The 18,772-nt window shown below is 34.6% G+C and overlaps 1 protein-coding gene across 1 annotated transcript; it reads left to right on the top strand.

The window, feature by feature from the left end:
* Nucleotides 1-1,110: 1,110 nt before the first annotated feature.
* On the top strand, nucleotides 1,111-17,433 carry LOC137408471 (peroxisomal targeting signal 2 receptor-like). Its single transcript, XM_068095009.1, has 8 exons — nucleotides 1,111-1,251; nucleotides 3,312-3,484; nucleotides 5,471-5,587; nucleotides 6,502-6,613; nucleotides 8,101-8,210; nucleotides 10,869-11,038; nucleotides 14,330-14,429; nucleotides 16,727-17,433. Exons 1-8 carry the CDS (start codon nucleotides 1,143-1,145, stop codon nucleotides 16,784-16,786), a joined length of 951 nt encoding a protein of 316 aa, XP_067951110.1. The 5' UTR covers nucleotides 1,111-1,142; the 3' UTR covers nucleotides 16,787-17,433.
* The last annotated feature ends 1,339 nt before the right edge of the window (nucleotides 17,434-18,772 follow it).

The raw sequence follows: 18,772 nt of genomic DNA, 5'->3' as shown, positions 1-18,772 counted from the left end.
CAGCTTTTTTGTAATTCGCTCATGACATTTTTTTTCTCATTACAGGTTCAATTTAAAAAACTGGGTCCTTTCAATTTAATGTTTCAGTAAGTAAACGATTGTATTAAACAGTTATTGTATTACATATTCAGATATGATTCTTGTTGTATCAGATGCTGCTAAACATAATAAAAGAATGTCAGTCATTTACAAAGGGACCAGATACATTTCTATAGTCAAGTGATAAGCTGGCGGTTGAGCTATTGTATGTCATATTCAGTGAGACTTATAAACAACACAATTATTACTTGACATTCAGTGATCACTCACAAATATATTACCACCTCCAAACATCCTCATATCAGTCTTTTTACCCTTCATCTTGTCTTCTTTTATCATTTTTATTCTCCACATTGCTTTCATGTTTGTTTCGTTCGGTTTTATACAAAGGAAGTATTGAGATCTCTATTTAATAGTTGTCACACCTGTATAAGCTGTCTCAATTTCTTCATACTTCTTTCTCACTTATTATCTTTTGATTTTTTATCGTCCAGTTTTTTCAAACGTACATTCTTTTTTTCTTGAACCATTTTATCTTCAGCCATTTTCTTTTCAGTCATTTTTTCGGCCATTTTCTCTTCAGCCATTTTCCCTTCGGCCATTTTTTCAGCCATTTTCTCTTCAGCCATTTTCTCTTCAGCCATTTTCTCTTCAGCCATTTTCTCTTCAGCCATTTTCCTTTCTGCCATTTTCCTTTCTGCCATTTTCCTTTCTGCCATTTTCTCTTCAGCCATTTTCTCTTCAGCCATTTTCCCTTCAGCCATTTTTGCTTCAGCCATTTTTTCTTCAGCCATTTTCTCTTTAGCTCTTTTCACTCCTAATCTCTCCTCTTCTACTAATCCTGAACAATTAATCTATTCAACGGCTAAGCATGCCCAGCTTCTGTCTATTGTATTTTATTTGTTCTACTTGTGTCATGTTGTTTGTAATGTATAAATTTCTCAGCTTCTATAGATTTTATTTGAACTTTATTGTTAGATCTCTTGTTATACACTATCACCTGTTTATCTAAGTACATCTGTAAAAATCAATTTAGCTGTGTTCAGGAATTCTAACTTTGTTGCAGGTTTTTATCATGTAGGCAGTTCTAGGTCTGCTACAGAATGATAGCTAGAGTAAGGACTCCTCAGAAACACGTACAAGATCTCTCATTTTCACCCTTTTATCCCAATAAGATAGCCTGTGCTTCAGGCCAATTCTATGGCCTCGCAGGTATGGTCTGTTACTCAAGGAATATTGAAATTCTTATTTGCTAGTCCAGTTAAACCTCTACTTACGCACCTCTTTTCCTTCTGAGCTATGACCATTGAAGTGTGTGTGCTATGAGCATTGAAGTGTGACTATGGAAATCTTTTTTGGGGAAGCATTTTTCTTCCGAGCGTTTTAACTACTATCAAGTTTTGTCAATTTTAATCTTGAAAAATTCTAGCAGCAGATCACCTAAACGCCTGACAAAATCTCAAATACAAAAATACTACTTTCTAATAAAATCTGTTAAAATTTGATGTGAATGATCCTTTGAGGACATTTTCCATCAATGTTCATGGACTCTTTAGCACATCACATGCAATTTTAGCTAATTTTAACTTCACACCCAAATTAACTTTCAATGTACAATTTCTTGATGCGTTTAAAAGTGAAAGTGACCAGGCTGCCAGAAAGCCAAATTAGTTGCTGTAGTTACCATTGTTCTAAAAAAGAAGTCGTCTGCTCATTGCACTTGACAGTTCACTTGCTATGATCAGACAACTCTTTTACTTCTCATGATTCTAATTAAAATATGGTCTGCTCTTAACTACTAAGGATGGCTGGTGGTCCAGTTCAGGCGATTGTCTGGTTTAACTGACATTTCTATATATTTCTAAGTTTGTCGTCGTTCGATGTCTGTCCAGCTAGCTCTGTTGTAGTAGTAGTACTAGTATTAGTAGTACTAGTAGTAGTACTGGTTTAGAACTAGAGATGCCCTGATTATAAATTCACCAGCCGATTCAGATACCAATCCGATATACTGATCCTTATTGAAAAATAATCCGATTCAGATACCGATTCAGATCTTTTGGGTTGTATAGATAATTGTTCATTTTATTATTATATTTATTACTGTATACTGTAGTATACTGTACACTGTAGTATACTGTGTACTGTACACTATAGTATACTGTGTACTATACTCGCTATTCTGTACATACTTTAAAGTATTCAGCCTGTAAGAAAAAAATGTTTCGAAGTTGTGAAAAAATTTTGAAACAACAACGGTTAATTAAAATGCAGGCAAATTATTTGTAAAAATTTTCACTCATACAAAGTATTACAACTGTTTTGTTTTACAGTTTAATAAATGAGTTACTCTTTCAAACTTATGTTGTGGTTTTCTAACATATTTATAAATCAAAAAATTATATTTCACCATCATAAAGTTAAAAGTTGAATTGCATGTAAAGAATATGATTATAAAACCTATTTTACTATTTCCAGTGGTTTATATAAAGGAGCTCCGATGGACAAAAGTTCTTACGTTCAATAATTTTGTAAATTTCTACTGAAAACCCTGAAAAAAAATTACACACTGATTATTAATTGTTTGAATGTAACTTTGATGAAGTTGGTCCCAAATTCGTCTGTCTTTTTCGATATCTAAACTAATGGGGTCCAGTTTAATGATAGTCGACTGGATTTAGTGTTTGTTAGGGACCATTTTGGAATGACTACTGACAATAGCAATAGACTTTTCAATCCACCACCATCATTGTCTAGCATCAGAAGTATTGATATACAACATAACACAATATTTAATGCACTATGTACTTATGTATTGTATCTGCGACTGACTTTTTATTTAAATACCTAAAAAGTTTGCAGCTGAATAGATTTGCTTAAATAAGCTAATCTATTCAGTTGCAAACCTTTCTGGTCTCCGTTGTTTCCGTTACGAAGGCTGAAGCTTCAGTTTGGTTTTTGGGAGTGTTGGAGGGAGTCGAGGCACCCTCTGACCATGTTTGTAGGTATAAAACTTATTCGCATTAGTGATCATCAACAAAATGATGTTTTTCATAAAAAAGTTGAGAAGACAGAAATCAGTAAGCTATTGAACAATTGAACAAGTGTTTTTTAAAAGTTGTTAATCTGATAGTATTGCGGGCATTATTCCTGATGCCCGCAATAACACTGACTTACGTTAATAATGTGATATTTGACTCATGATTCTTATGAATGAAACACCAGTTCTAAATATTAATTCACCCTCTTTCAATTGCAGTTTCTACTTTTGCTAGGTAGTGGGGCTCTCTTCATCATAACATTCCCAGAGAGAGGTGAGCCTGTCGTACAATCCTTCCCATGGAGTGACTGTCTGTTTGCTGCCACATGGAGCGAGCGGAATGAACATTTAATTGTTGCAGGAGCAGGGGATGGCAGTATTCTTCTCTATGATACAAATAATGCCAAGGTAGAGCTCACTGTTTTAAATGGTGTTTCAAAAATAATTTTTTATTTTATAAGCATTCTTTTACTTCTATGTTCTTCGCTTAACAAAAGCATCTCAGGCGCCTTCTAAAACAGCCGTGTAAAAGAAAGTAGCAGACAAATCTTTACTATAATAAGAGCAGTGGCGGTCTGTCCGAAGCGGTTGTTAGAAATTAGGATAAATGATTGCTTTGAACGAGGCTCAAACTCATAACATTTATTATTGTGGATCAACAGTATAAGACCAATCAATTGCCTATCAGGATTTTAAAGTAACTAGTACCATGGCAGTCAGCTGTGCCGATGAACTACAGAGCATAAGTATGTGCACAACTAATCTGATACTTTGAAGCACGATTGAGTGGTGCAGTTGTGCGAGTATTGGTCTACCGTGCTGAAAGTTGTGAGTTCGAATCTCGTGTGGTGCAATTTATTTTCCAATCTGGAACTGTGACGGTGGACAGAACTGGTTATTATTATAGTAAAGGTCTTGGAGATACTTATTCTTTGCGCTGTATTGGTGCAGCTGATGATATTTCATGGCATACTAGACTGTCAGGATGCTAGCATTACTAATGATCATAGAAAACATGGTTTACCTGCTAAACCTGCTCTAGACAGCAAATGAGACTATGAGTATCAGCTTGTATTTTTTGTAAATCACATCAAAATATTTTTCTTCAAGTAGGGGAGTTTCTCGATGGTTGGAAATAGCCATACACTCAATATTATCTGATTTCCAATATGCCAAGCTCAGCCAGTTTAAGCTAGATGATTCGTCAGCGAAACAGTTGCCATCAGCTTTGACTTTCAGAGCAGTACTCAAAATCATATCACCGAAATTCAATCGACAATATAAATTATAAACGCTTTTCAACTGTCCAATAACGCTGATCGTTTGGTGTCGTTATGAAAGGATGCTTTTAGCAACCATCTGACGTAGGATTGGTAAAACTTTGAATCAACTCCGGTAAAAATAATAATCTTTTTGTTCAAAGCTGAAACTTACATGTAATTTGAAATTTTTTCACAATAATTTTAGCAGAGCTGGTCAGTTTGGGCTACCAGGTGTTGTACATGTAGATTGTCCACAATCTCACTTAAGTCTTTCATATTCATACTGTTACTAAGATCTCTGTCATTAGCTTCTCTCATATCGTGCGCCCCAAGCTTCATGAAAATTTGGAAATATTGTTTGGGCAACTACTGATACATCGCCCTTTATGTTAATCACACTCCAAAAAGGTTTATTTTCTATATATTTATATATACACTGTATTTATTATATTGCTTTTACCGTGCTGGAGTATTTTATTGTAACTTTATTTTTACAGTTCAAGTTTTTTTTGTAAACAGTATAAGTGATTGCGCTCTCTGAGCGTGTTGCTTAGCAACAACAACAAATAATGCTACTAGGTATTAAAACAAACAGCAGACATTTTTTGTGAACTTATTTTATGCTATTTTTGTTTTAAAACTTGGTATTGCTCCAGTGTTTTTCATTTTTCGATACGTGTGACATCAGTAGTTGTTATAGTTATCAGCTATTGCATTTAAGTTGCAGCGTTGCCTGTCTCTATTCTGTCGGTCTTTTTCCAACCATGGATGTTATAATCGCATGTCATTTGATATGAGCGTTTTAACGACGATCAAGTTTTGTTGATTTCAATTTTGAAATATCCTGGCAGTCAGATCACAGATCACTTCAAACATCCAATACAATCGGAAATGATAGAAAAAACTGATACTTTCTGATAAAATCTACTAAAATTTTGTGTAGGTACATCTTTAAGGTAAATAATAGAATATTCTAAGATTCTGATGAACATAAAGTAACATAAAGTCACTTTATTTTGGGTATTTATTTTTCTCTAGCTCTTGTACATTTGTGGTGAATCTACATTGTTCAAGGAGTTGGCTAATCTCAAGTTAGATAACTCCCAATAATACAGTTACAATTGTGTGTCAGGGTCCGATCTCTGCTGTAAAAGAGCACTCACGAGAAGTGTCAAGTGTCAACTGGTGTCAGATGAGGTTGAACAGCCATCTGTTTCTCACAGCATCTTGGGATCTCTCTATCGGTATTGTAAGTCACGTGATCACAATGTTTTAAGCCAGTCCAGTTTCTGTTCCTAATATCGAAACAATCGAAAATGGTCATGACTTAGTCAGGCAATCAGAAATGGTCATGCTTAGTTTGTGACAAATTTGTCTTTTAAAATAAATGATATATGTATAACTTCTTATTGGCAACGAGAGAATTAATTGTTATTGGTGTAAATGATTCATTATTAATACGATTTTGTGGAAACTTTGTTACTGATCAATTGATATTATGGGCTCATAAAGATCAAATATTGTCAAGGTGGCAGTCAAATAGAGGTGACATTCAATTAGAGAGTGGCGGTCTATTTTTCAACCATTCTCTCAGGGTGGTGGTCAATTGGAGGTGGCATTCAAATAGAGGTTTTACGGTAACTGATTTGAAATGCCTGATATGATTGGCTGTTGTCAATGCAGCATGTGAAAATAAATTTCAATTTGGTAAAAAGTATGTATTAAAGCTCTGCAAGCAATTAGCTCAAACAGAGCTAATTGCTTGAAAACAACACTCAACTTATGTATATATAATTTATTATTAGCACTAGCAATCATCAACAAAATAATGTTTTTCATTACATGTCAAAAGATTAATAGGAAGAGAGAAATCAGGAATTATTGAGTGACTTGAACAAAAGTGTTTTAAAATTTGATAATCTAATAGTATTGCAGAGGAGTCAGGATAGTGAATTGAAGGTTATAGTAACAGAAAGTTTACAAACTGAAACATGATATTGAATGGATTATGTTGGTTTCATGGAATGGAAAATAGAACAAATTAATAAATCAATGAATTAATTTATTGCTTTCATGCGAGTTATTGGTGAACATTTGTGTAGCTTACACGCCATAATTTAGACGATTTGAGTTAAACTCTATTGCTTATTCTGCATGCTTTAGTGGGACGGAGAGGGTTTCAAGCCCGTGTCTAAACTCCCCAATGCTCACGGCTCGTTAATATACGATGTACACGCCTCGCCTCTCGTTCAAGGACTTTTCGCATCTTGTTCAGGTATTTCGTCTGTCCAGGTTCTTTTGAGGGCCAAATATGTTTTTTTCTTACAGTCCTTTTATTTCCCATAAATTTAGTGAACTGGTGATATGTACGGATATTAAGTGTCTATATTTTTATAATTGTTTTTATAAATGGTATTTATATTTTTATAATAATTTCAAACAATTTACATAATGTGACATACTTTATAGATTTAAACAAAAAAGACAAAATTCACACATTTTAGGGTTGATGCCAGCCGACTGGCAATCAGTTGATTGTGTGCCTTTACTTTTGATTATTTAAAAATTTGACAAGATAACATGGCTTATTGATTAGGGCAACGAATACCCAATTATCAAAACTTCTAAATCAAGACCTTTAAACACAATTGTCAGCACTTAAACCATTCTTCTTTTTTATCCGTTTCTCTGTAAATACACTCTGTTTCTGTGTAAATACTGAGGCGAGGTGCTGCTGTAGATGTTTTAAACAACATGGTTAGAAGAGCTTACAAAACTTAAAGGTTGGCTTGCAACAAAATTCACATTGCAGTTATTTGGTATCAAAAGGTTCACCATGTCTTACTCTGCTTTGTTGTAGGTGCAAAATATGTGGAAATGTGATTAAAAGCACTTGAAAGCTCAAAAACCAACAGTTAATCGTCGCCATCACAAAACCGCTGTAGATTAGAATCTCTTTCCAAAACGGCTCAAACGGGACGTAGATGAACGAGATGGCTTCTGTTTACACTTTCATGCAACCTCATTCGTCGAAATATCTTCGCAAATATGCTTTACGCATTCAATAAAACCATGTCTATTGTTCTTACACGTCTATTTAATCGGCATTGTAATGCTGTTACTTTCAGCACTGATATCTTATAACTTACCATAAAAATTCGTTTAATTCTTTAGCCTTAGCTTGAAGGAGTACATATCATTGTCTGATAATCATGACGAACGAGCCTGTTGGTCACCTGTGATAATTGAAAAATGCTGCAGAATTTATTCGCGTTGTTTCGCGGGAAGTATAGGTCACATGATCAGATTACGACTAGACGATGAGACCGAACCGGAACAAAACTGTAAAGTAGCGAGCATCTATATTTGATACGGGGTCTTCGGTAAAACCCGAAGTTTCTGTCATAAACTAATGCTACGAGAAGCTTTATATTGAGCCTTTTATTTGCCTTTCAATTCACGTGAGAACAGCACGTGTCAAAACAATAACCAAATGGAATGACTGCGTCGGAGAAATAAACTGATTCCGATCTACGGCGGTTTCGTGATGGCAGCGATTAACTGTTCATTTTTTTAGCTTTTAAGAGCTTGTAATCACATTTCCACATATTTTGTACCTACAACACAACAGAGTAAGACATGGTGAATCTTTTGATACCAAATAACTGTAATGTGAATTTTGTTGCAAGTCAAACTTGAGAGGTTTTGTGATGAGTGTCTTATTTACATTTAAGGTTTACTTTGCAATTATTATATTATTAGGAGATGGCAGTGTGAGAATGTGGAGTATGAACACTGCATCTCATCCTATGGCAGCATGGAAGGCTCACGATGCTGAGGTTTTGTCCTTAGACTGGTGCAAGTACGACCAGGTTAGTGCTCCAGTTAGAGTCATTACCTTATGCATTGAGGAAGATAGTTTTTTCTAATGGGCTAATTTCAGTTTAACCCTTTCACGGGCAAATTTTCAAAACTAAATCAGACTCCCATGGGCGAATTAATTTTCCAAAAAATCAATTTTTTTTAAAAGGTTCATACACTTTTCTGTGTGTTATTACGTGCATATATCTATGTTTAAAGGTGCATATGTATACATGTATATGTCCATATATATATTATAAACAAATAAAAATGTATAACATAAAATATATGCTTTTCATAAGAATTGTCTATTTACGAATGATATTTTCGAAAGCATTCTCCTTTACAAAGGCCCACATCACAGTCTTTGCACCATGTACTTATTCGTGTAACAAAGAGCTCCCACAAATATGTACTTCCTGGATTGACAAGCTCAAAAAACTTTTCAAAATACTCTACTGGTTGAGCATCTACTGGAGTAAATACTGGGCCTGTCACTGCTATAAACTGCTGAATTGTAGGAGATTTATCTCTGTTTATGTTGGTTATATTCTTCCAGGCACTGGCATCACTCCTACTTACATCCTCATCATTACTGCTACCAGCCTTTTCATCACTGTCACTTCCAGATGTAAAGTCATTCCAATCACAATCCGAACCTGATTCACTGTCATCTCTTGCTACTAAATCTAAAAAGTCACTGTCAGCTCTGAATCTCTTAGTAATTTCGGTACTAGTACTTGCATTATTAGAATGATCTCGGGAGGTTATTTTAGAAGTCGCCATGACGGTAAACTAAAGTCAAACTCTCGAAAAATTCGGTAAATAAAAGCTAAAACCGAACCAAGAAAAATAAAAGTTGATAAATTATTTAGAACAATTTTCTAATTTTTTTCGAAAGTTTATTTATTCATCACTGCTAAAAACGATCGTTTTTTTTCAAGCTTGCTATTGGTAAAAAAAAGTAAACAAAAAACGGCATTTAGCTAACCAGAAACTGCAATAATAAAATACGTTACCGAAACGACAAAAACATCGCACTGCCCCATTAGCAGCCGTATCGCAAAGCGACAAAAACGTCGCTCTGCCCACGAAAGGGTTAAGCAGTCTTCAAGAAAGATGTTTGAAGTTATCAATAAATTTAAATGTTGCTATCATTGGCAGGCTAAAAAACAACTGTGCAAGTACTACTGCAGACTTGTACAACTGTACAAGTGTACACCTTATCATTGAAGGCATCTTTAACCCTATTAAATATTGTATCTTCCCACAACCTTAGCAATGTGTATGCATCCTCTCTATTTAACATTCAACACATCATCCAGTGTGTTAAGGATGTTCACATACAGGTTGAGGCAAGTTAAGCGTTTGTCTATCATAGAAGCATTGTATTGTTAATAACTGAAGGCAAGTTAATATCTGCTCACTAGATAAACAGCGCTTTAAAAATTAGTGTGTTTGTGTGCGTGCGTGTGTGTGTGTTTATTTCATCAATTAGTAGAAATATAATATTAAGAAAAATGAAGATATGGTTATAATATTGATTAAGTTAAACAAAATAAATGAAAGTTTAGTTACTATTCGTTAGGGCATGATGAGGCCCACATGCGCAGCAGCACTGCAGCTAGTCGAGGCGCTCGCTCCTCAGGAATTGGCAAACTCAAACAGCAGGTCCGAATTAATCTAGGCTTAACAAATGGCTTTTAACATTTGTTAAGCCATTTGTTAAGCCATCTAAAACTAGTAAATGCAAAGGTTTTGCGTAAGTCTATTGGAAGATTTCCATTGTGATGGTACTCTGTATACAAATTTAAATGTTTTATTCATATAACATTTCAGTAGGAATAAGATGACTCGCTAGACACTTCATAACCTGTTGAGGGTTCTTAGATTTTTCCTTCAGATTATTTAGGCAACTTTTTGATCGAGTTCTTACAGACAAACTGTAAGAGAATATCATAGTCTCTTACAGTTGTGATAGCTGAATGTTATTGACAGATCTGCAAAGTCATAACTTTAAACTGAAAGGCTGATCGTCTTTGCTTGAAAAATTTAAAATTTGGAAACAAGAAATTTAAGAATTCAATAGATATAAGCCACCTTAGTCTTTTTAACTTTAGGGGTCCTTTTTACTGCCACTTCGACTTACAATCCGGTGGTACAAATTAAACAACAATCATAATTTGATGTCGATTTACAGGTGATTTTATAGTGCCAAGGATAAGCTTGTAGACGCTTCTAGGGGCGCATTATTATTCCTATGTACAACAGCGCATTAAATTCTATAGCATCTTTTATATTTATTATACATGTACATGTTGTGCTTGTCTATATTTGAATACTAGATATTCTCTGTGGTCATACTCTTATTTCCTGAATATCCTTCGTGTACAAACCTATATTTTCAGAAAACATTCTGACTTACTGAAAATGGGTTCCCTTCAGTTGTAATTTTCAATGACCTACATGTACTATAGTCAGGGCTTTTTTAAAAACTGTGCATATTTTGTCTCCTTTTCTTTCGCATTGGTTTTTTAACTTGAAACTGGCAATACGAAAAACAATTTTTGAAAAATCGCCCATACAAATATTCAGATATTCTGGTCAAGTTGCTAGGAAACAGATATGTTAGCTGTCTGCAGAGTAACAGAGATTACAGGTATTTGCAGCACACTCTCGCTACTGCGGGCACAGATGGCCTAGTTAAGATCTGGGACACACGAAACACGACGCATCCAAAGATGGTACTCGGCGGGCACCAGTATGCAGTAAAGAGAGTTCGCTTCTCTCCCCATCAGTCTTCCCTCCTTGCCACCTCCTCTTATGACTTTACTGTCAAGTATGTCATGATAAGACAACTCATACTTTCACCTTGCCCTTGTTTTTTCATTGCGCTTAATTGTGGCTCATCGTATTATATCAGTAAAATGTAGGATTGCGTGCAGCTTTTTAAAAAATACAGTGTACCCTCGCCATACGGCATTAATTCGTTCCGGTGTTGGCGTCGCAAAGGCAAAAACTGTGTAGAGGGGTATAGAAACCTAAGTAATTATCTAATGCAAACACCTTCTGGTAAACAATGTCAAAATTTGAAATCCATATATATTTGACATACGTATATAGCGCATATATTAAAACTTAACAACAAAATAGTATATTAACCTTAATAACTATAGTTACCGACAGTTACTTTATTGTGTTTAGTGGTTATCATCTGCTTATGATTATGATTCTTACTTCTTTCTTTAATGTCGATATCAATGTTAGGACCCATAGCTAATGAATTACAGTTATATATGTAGTTATATACGTAAAATGAATTGAAGTTTTGTAGTAAATATTATATATATTATATTTGTAGTAAATATTATATTTAATGCTAAAATACAAAATAAATTTTCACTTTTGCTTACTTTTTACTAATTTTCATTTCACTCATGCATTTAAGAGACAAAGAATGGTGAACTGAGAGAAAGGGAGCATCGTATTTCTTTCAGGAGTTGTGGAAGGGATTTCACCGCAAAGCATATCGATATCTTCCTTATTTTGACATATTCAGCACACCGATTGCCAAATTTAAATTTTGAACGACATTTTTGTTGATATCATATGGCGAAACAAATGTCGTAATGAGGGAATGAAAAAAACTTTTGTTTCACATCGTAAGGCAACAAAAAACAAACTGTAAAACAGGGGCGTGGTAATGCAGGAGTGCACTGCATTATTCTTCCTACTTGAAGTTTCACGCTGCTAAAGCAGTCCTCAGGCAATAAATAACAAGTCTTACTAAACAAGTGATAGCTAAACGAACGATAGCTAGTGCTATCGTTCAACTTGTTTATTATTAAAACAAGATTATCTGAAGTACTTTTCTTTATTACCATTGGTCATTTAAAATGACCAATCGCCTCTCTCCATTCATACACTGTCATAATTGATGAATGAGAAATAGTTTATGCATATTTGATTCATTGAAATGAGTGTTCCTGATTGGACAGATTAACACTAAAATTGTAATTCCTTCTATCTGAAATCAGCTTCATTTGATATGCATTTAAAAAGACTCTCAGATTCATCATCAATGGAAGGTGACTTTTGAATCAATGTTAAACTGTCAGAAATGATGAAGTGTGGTATAAACAAAATTAATGTCAAAACCTGTTATTTTTGTGTTACAATAGCAGTTGTTTTAAATGTGCCAACTTTCGCACAATCACAAAATTCTGTACATTCAAGTAATGATATGACTAAAATGTTGGCCATTATTGGACTCGAACCTGTGATTAAGGTTAAAGGTTAACTTGCAACAAAATACACATTCCAGTTATTTGGTATCAAAAGATTCACCATGTCTTACTCTGTTGTGTTGTAGGTGCAAAATATGTGGGAATACGATTACAAGCTCTTAAAAGCTAAAAACGAACAGTTAATCGCAGTCACATGAGACCGCCGTAGTTTGGATTCTCTTTCCAAAACGGCTCAAATGGGACGTAGTTGTTACAAGATGGTTTCTGTTTACTCTTTCATGCAACCTTATTCGTCGAAATATTTTTACAAACATACTTCACGCATTCAATAAAACCATGTCTATTGTTCTAACGCATCTGTTTTATCGTCATTGTAATGCTGTCACATTTAGCACTGATATCTTATAACTTACTGTAAAAATTCGTTAAATTTTTTAACCTTAGCTCGAAGGAGTACATATCATTGTCTGATAATCATGACTAGCCTGTTGGTCACCTGTGATAATCGAAAAGTGCTGCAGAAGTTATTTGCGAACTATTGGGTCACATGACCAGATTACGACTTGACGATTAGATCAAGCGAAACAGAACTGTAAAGTAGAGAGCATTTATATTTGATATGGGGTCTTAGGTGAAACCCAAAGTGTTTGTCATAAACTAGTACTATGATAAGTTTTATATTGAGCTTTGTATTAGCCTTTCAACTCACGTGAGAACATACGTGACAAGACAATAACCAGATTTCATGACTACGTCAGAGAAATAAACAGATTCCCACTTACGGAGGCTTTTCGTTTTTGAGCTTTTAAGAGCTTGTAATCACATTTCCACATATTTTGCACCTACAACACAACAGAGTAAGACATGGTGAATCTTTTGATACCAAATAACTGTGATGTGAACTTTGTTGCAAGTCAACCTTTAACTTACGACCCAATCAAAATCTGGCTGCGATTAACTGTTTGTTTTTGAGCTTTTAAGAGCTTGTAATCACATTTTCACATATTTTGCACCTAAAACACAACAGAGTAAGACATGATGAATCTTTTGATACCAAATAACTGTAATGTGAATTTTGTTGCAAGTCAACCTTTAAACAAACTGTGCTAATCAGCTAGTTTCTAAAACCTCTGAGTAATAGTACTAGTAGTAGTAGTAGTAGTAGCAAAGTGTACAGACAGATGGACAATGGACAATAATAATATCTATAACAAATAATAGAAGATGAACTTTACTGCATGTGCGATTATGAAAGTTTAAATTATATTATTATTGAATTTTTAAGTGCAATTAAGAGATTATAGCCACTCTATCATGTGACCCCATTGAACTTTATTATGTGACCCCATTGAACTTTATAAAGTAAAATTTGTTTTCACGTCTGCATTTGGATACTAGTTGAGATGTTGAGTCCAGTATATTCCTTTTAGAGGTGGTTATTAAGAGAACTAAAGTAGCTTAGATTCAACTGTTTATGAATATTGTCTCCCTAGAACTGGAGACTGGAAAATGTTACTATTAGGGACAATGATAACAACGAGAGAGGACAACCCGTAAGTGGCCATAAAGAAAAAACGATGTTAGTGACAATAACGTTATTAACAGTTAAAATGAGAGAAGACAACTTCATATTGATTATATCTCATTTAATGAAAACAGTAAATAGCTCACTTGTACTGCAGCTTTTAGGTCAGCAAATTGGCGTTATTGATTAAATTAATGTTAATGAGCATGATGACAAGAGACGATAACCCTTTATTAGTTACTTTAAGCGAAACAGTATGGTGACATAGGATGGCAGTCAGCACTGTATGCTTATGTGTTGGTTCACAGTGTTATAAATAAAAATACTTTGTGTCATGTGCGGATGGATTTATTTACAGGACTTGGGATTTCTTGAAGCACAATCACTGTACCAATACTTACAGCCATCACACCGAGTTCGTCTGTGGCTTAGACTTCAACCTGCATAGGCCAATGCAGGTTAGTGAGTTTTGGTCTACACACACTCCTTACTTGCGCAACTTGTCAAAGTAGATGCTGTCAAATTCACCTCACAATTAGTTCATCATGATGCCTGATCAGTCACATTAATAGCAGATGAAGCATTATTTAACCCTAACTTGTGAAAGTTCAATAAGTCGTACGAACATGATCATTACCAGGGAAAATTATAGATCCTATTGGAAAATCGATGTTTCTGGTTACAATAAAATTTAGTCAGCTCGCTGACAACCGAAAAACCCAAACTGATGTTGTTTGCGTGTTTGCGCTGAAGTTCCATCCATCTACATGTAGTACCGTCTAATAGTCTCCCACTATATCCAACTTCCATCCAATTAAACCTTTTCAGTATCGATGAATGTATATACTCCTGACCATAGGGCTCGTTAGCTTTGGTAGAAGATGAGTGAAGAAGAGAAAGATGTGAGGCGAGTACAATTTCAGGCCTGTATTTCCTGGGGCGGCTGGGCCGCCCTAGGGAATACAGGCCTGTGCAGGGAAGGTGCATCACTAGTTTATAATCATTGTCAACACAACACGTAGTATCTATATAACAATGACAGCACAATAAATCAGCGAGTCAAACCGGAAACTCACTCAATCGGAAACATCGATTTTCCAATAGGATCTATAATCTTTTCATTACCAGAAGTCTGCTCAAACAGGAAACAAAATGTTGGAAGCTTTCCCCGTGCCACTCTGTGAACTTGTTTATGTGAGCATTTTGCTCACACAGTTTTACACAAAAACCTATTGTAGCTAGAACTTCATGCACTGATAGGGATGCTTCCATGCTTTGCTAGGTTGAATGCTTCTTTTCTAAAGTAAGTATTGTATTTACAATTGAAACGGAAGGTAATGCATAAATAGAAATCATTGAATCAGTATTCGACTAACTTTAGGTTTTTGTTACAGTGTGCAATGTATAAAGTGATCAAAAATGTTTTAGCGTTTTTTTGGGTTTTTACCTCGAGACTCTCATATAGAAAGCCAACATTTAGGATATCGAGTTAGTGTTCGTGCAGCTCTAATAGAATGCTTTTTCGGATTAATCACACTCCAAAAAATTGTATATCCTATCACAGGGTATTTATGCTGTTTTTGCAATGTTAGAGTTCTTTTTGTTACAATTTTATCTCGCATCTCACATGAATTGCCAATCACGGTGGACTTTTCTGCATCATTTCTATGTCTCTTTCTATTAGCTTGCCTGATAGTACCTATACTTGTCATCTCATCATAAAATTGTGGAATTCAAATACCAAATAAATTTGTCAATAAAAATGCGCAACATTGCAACTTGAACGCAAGAGTCGATGTCATAACGAGAGGGACAAACAGACAAACAGGATGTCATAACATCTATATTGACATCAATAGTCAAAGAGACTATTAATGTCATTTTTGGGGAAATCTTTATTTTTGGGGAAAAGGTTTGTTTATTTTAATCTTCAAACATCCTGGCAGTCAGATCACTTAAAACAACGATCAAAATCTCAAGTGATAAAAAAATATTTATGCAGTACTTTCTGATAAGATCTGCTTGAATTGGAAGCGAGCACATTTTTAGCAAGGAAATTCATGGCAGCAAGAACAGGCTTTTGTGTTAAAAACTCTTGTACCAGTTTCTCATTATTATTATTTCTTTTTATTAGCAAATAATAGCGCTTGACATTTATCGGATCGGCTATATCTAAACAAACACTCCAGATATCAGCTGCTATCACAACTGAGTCAGCTTCATACAAAATTTTGAAACAGCTCATCACGCTGTTAAGCTTTGAAAGTTGTTTTGTTGATGCTTTTTCATATTAGCTGTCAAACTCATTAGCTGTAACCTTGACCTGAGTCTCAACTCGCTAACAGCTCAATAGAATGTTATTTTGTAGAAGGGATAGGAACCTATTGAAATTAGTAAACCACTATAGGGTTTTATGTTGTTTTTAATAAACGAACTATATTTGAAAAGTTTGGATTTCATACTGTAGCGTGCTTATTGGTTATTACAAGCTGTCCCCAAGTTTGTATTTTAAATTTGCAGTCTAAATGCCTGCATTTGCAAATCAGCAGTTTTTGCAGTAAGTCATTCTGTTCCAAATATGTTAATCGTTTTCTCATATTACATGTTTAGTCTTACAATGATAAGTAAGAAAACATAGAAAATACACCAACAGCCTAGTTGAGATTATGTTAACCCTATCGAAGACTCTTTCGAGCAAAACAAATTATTCCATTTTTGAACATAGTTACTTCACTGGTGATGTTTCTTTTGGCAGGTAGCCTCTGGTTCATGGGATGAGACAGTTGCCATGTGGAACCTTAACCCTATACCATAAGCTATGGAGCTATGTCACTACCTCATAGACTGGTTCAGAAAAGTTTCGGCCGATGGTTTCCTTAAAATAGTTTTAAACAATCACTAAAATGTTTATTAAAGTGCTTGTGAGCACTAAAAGGAGTTGTCCACTCATGTATTACATCACTTGTTCTGGTTAAACAACTCCATAAGAAAGTCAGGTGTTTTGATTTATATTTTGAGACAAAGCCAATAACTTTTTTCTTGCAGCCCTGGTTTGCCGTCTGCAATTGAGAATTCATTACTACAGTTGAAAATTTGATAAATGTGTATACTATTTATATTTATATTTTGGTTTCATTATTTATTGCCTCTTCTTTTGTAGTTGATTTTTCATATTCCTTAGATATAGTAATCGGATTTCTATCTCTTATCTAATTGGCTGGTCATCTGTTTATAATCATTTTAAGCACTTATTCAGTGATGCTTCACAGTTTTTTCTGCTATATTTGACAAAAAGGTGTGAAGCATACATTTCTTAACTAAGATTGCCTGCTGTCAGTACAATTAGCATTTTATTGACGTCTTGTTCAAATTATCAATAAAAGCAGCATTAGAGGATGTCCAAGGCCAAGAAGAGTTTACAAATATTGTTGCCGCATGAAGTCACTTCACTATTGACAGCCATGCCTTGCATTAATCAAATAGAAATCTTGTGAAGTCAGCTGGAGCAGTAGCCTTCCCCATACATGTATTATTAATACTGCAGTGCTAATATACTTAACTAATATGCTTAGACTCAATATACTAATATACATGTATCAACCTGTGGAAATATATACAGTATATTTATATCTATATATATAAAAATAAAAAATATATATAAAATGATTTTTGATTAAATATATATATGGCCACTCATAACAAATAAATGCTTCCAACTGTTCGTACTAAGCCTAAATATGCATGAGAGACAACTCCAAATTTTTCTATCATTTCTTTATTACATATCCTGTGGAAATATATACATGTATAATCATTCTGTTATGGACGTAATAATTAGAAGCTTCTGATTGTTTGTAGTAGGCCTAAGTATGATGAGATGTATGTAATGCTTAATGTATGAGAGGCAACTCCAAATTTCTCTAAGACAATATAAACAATTTTCGGCGACCAAGGTAGCTTAATGGGATTCATCTCCCTTGAGCAATATTTGGTCAAGTATTATCATCTGTATTGTGAACTGTCACATAGAAGTAATGTATAATAATTATTCGCAATACAGCAGTCAACACCCTAATGTTCAGTTTTTGTCCATATCGTTATGACAAGCCTCTATTAACACTGGCTTGTTGATAGAATATAATATTCGTGGCCGCAACTAATAGACATTATTAGAGGATATTATTCAGGTAGATGATCACTAATAAGGCAAGTTCCACAATCTGTGTACTATTAAAAGGTGACCAATCAGCCTGGGCTGGTAGTCTGTCGGTTTACAAATTTGAATGGCATGAGTCTGAAACCCGTGTTTGCATTGTATCATATAGAGTATTAGCTCAAAGTAAGTCTTGGTAGAGTAAGCCCCGTTAGAAAAACACAATTTCTATGAGCTCCATTTTCTATAGGTATGACCTCTGGTCTAGTAATTGAAAACAAAGGTGTACCATCATTGGATAAATTAGTAGACAACTCCATTACAGTGTTAGACAGGAAGCTATATCAAAGCATATCAAAAATGTGGGCCAAGGTTACTTGTATGTCATCTACCGGTATAATTTAAGAGTGTCATTTAAACATAAATCTTACCCTTCTATATTTTTTTACCCTCAAACATCATCACTCTAAAGCTCTGAATTATCGTCATGTTCACATCTACAGAGGTGTAACCATTAGTAACAGCATACGTTACTCTTAAGTTAATAAAGACAATTGATTTGTTACCATCAAGCTAAGCACAAGGCATGGGCACTCTAGTTATACTAGAAGACCACACCACACCAGCTAAATAGGACTATTTTTAACT

The sequence above is a fragment of the Watersipora subatra genome, chromosome 11 (assembly GCF_963576615.1).
Source record: "Watersipora subatra chromosome 11, tzWatSuba1.1, whole genome shotgun sequence".
Taxonomy (NCBI): Eukaryota; Metazoa; Bryozoa; class Gymnolaemata; order Cheilostomatida; family Watersiporidae; genus Watersipora; species Watersipora subatra.
This window is presented reverse-complemented; position numbering and strand designations above follow the sequence as displayed.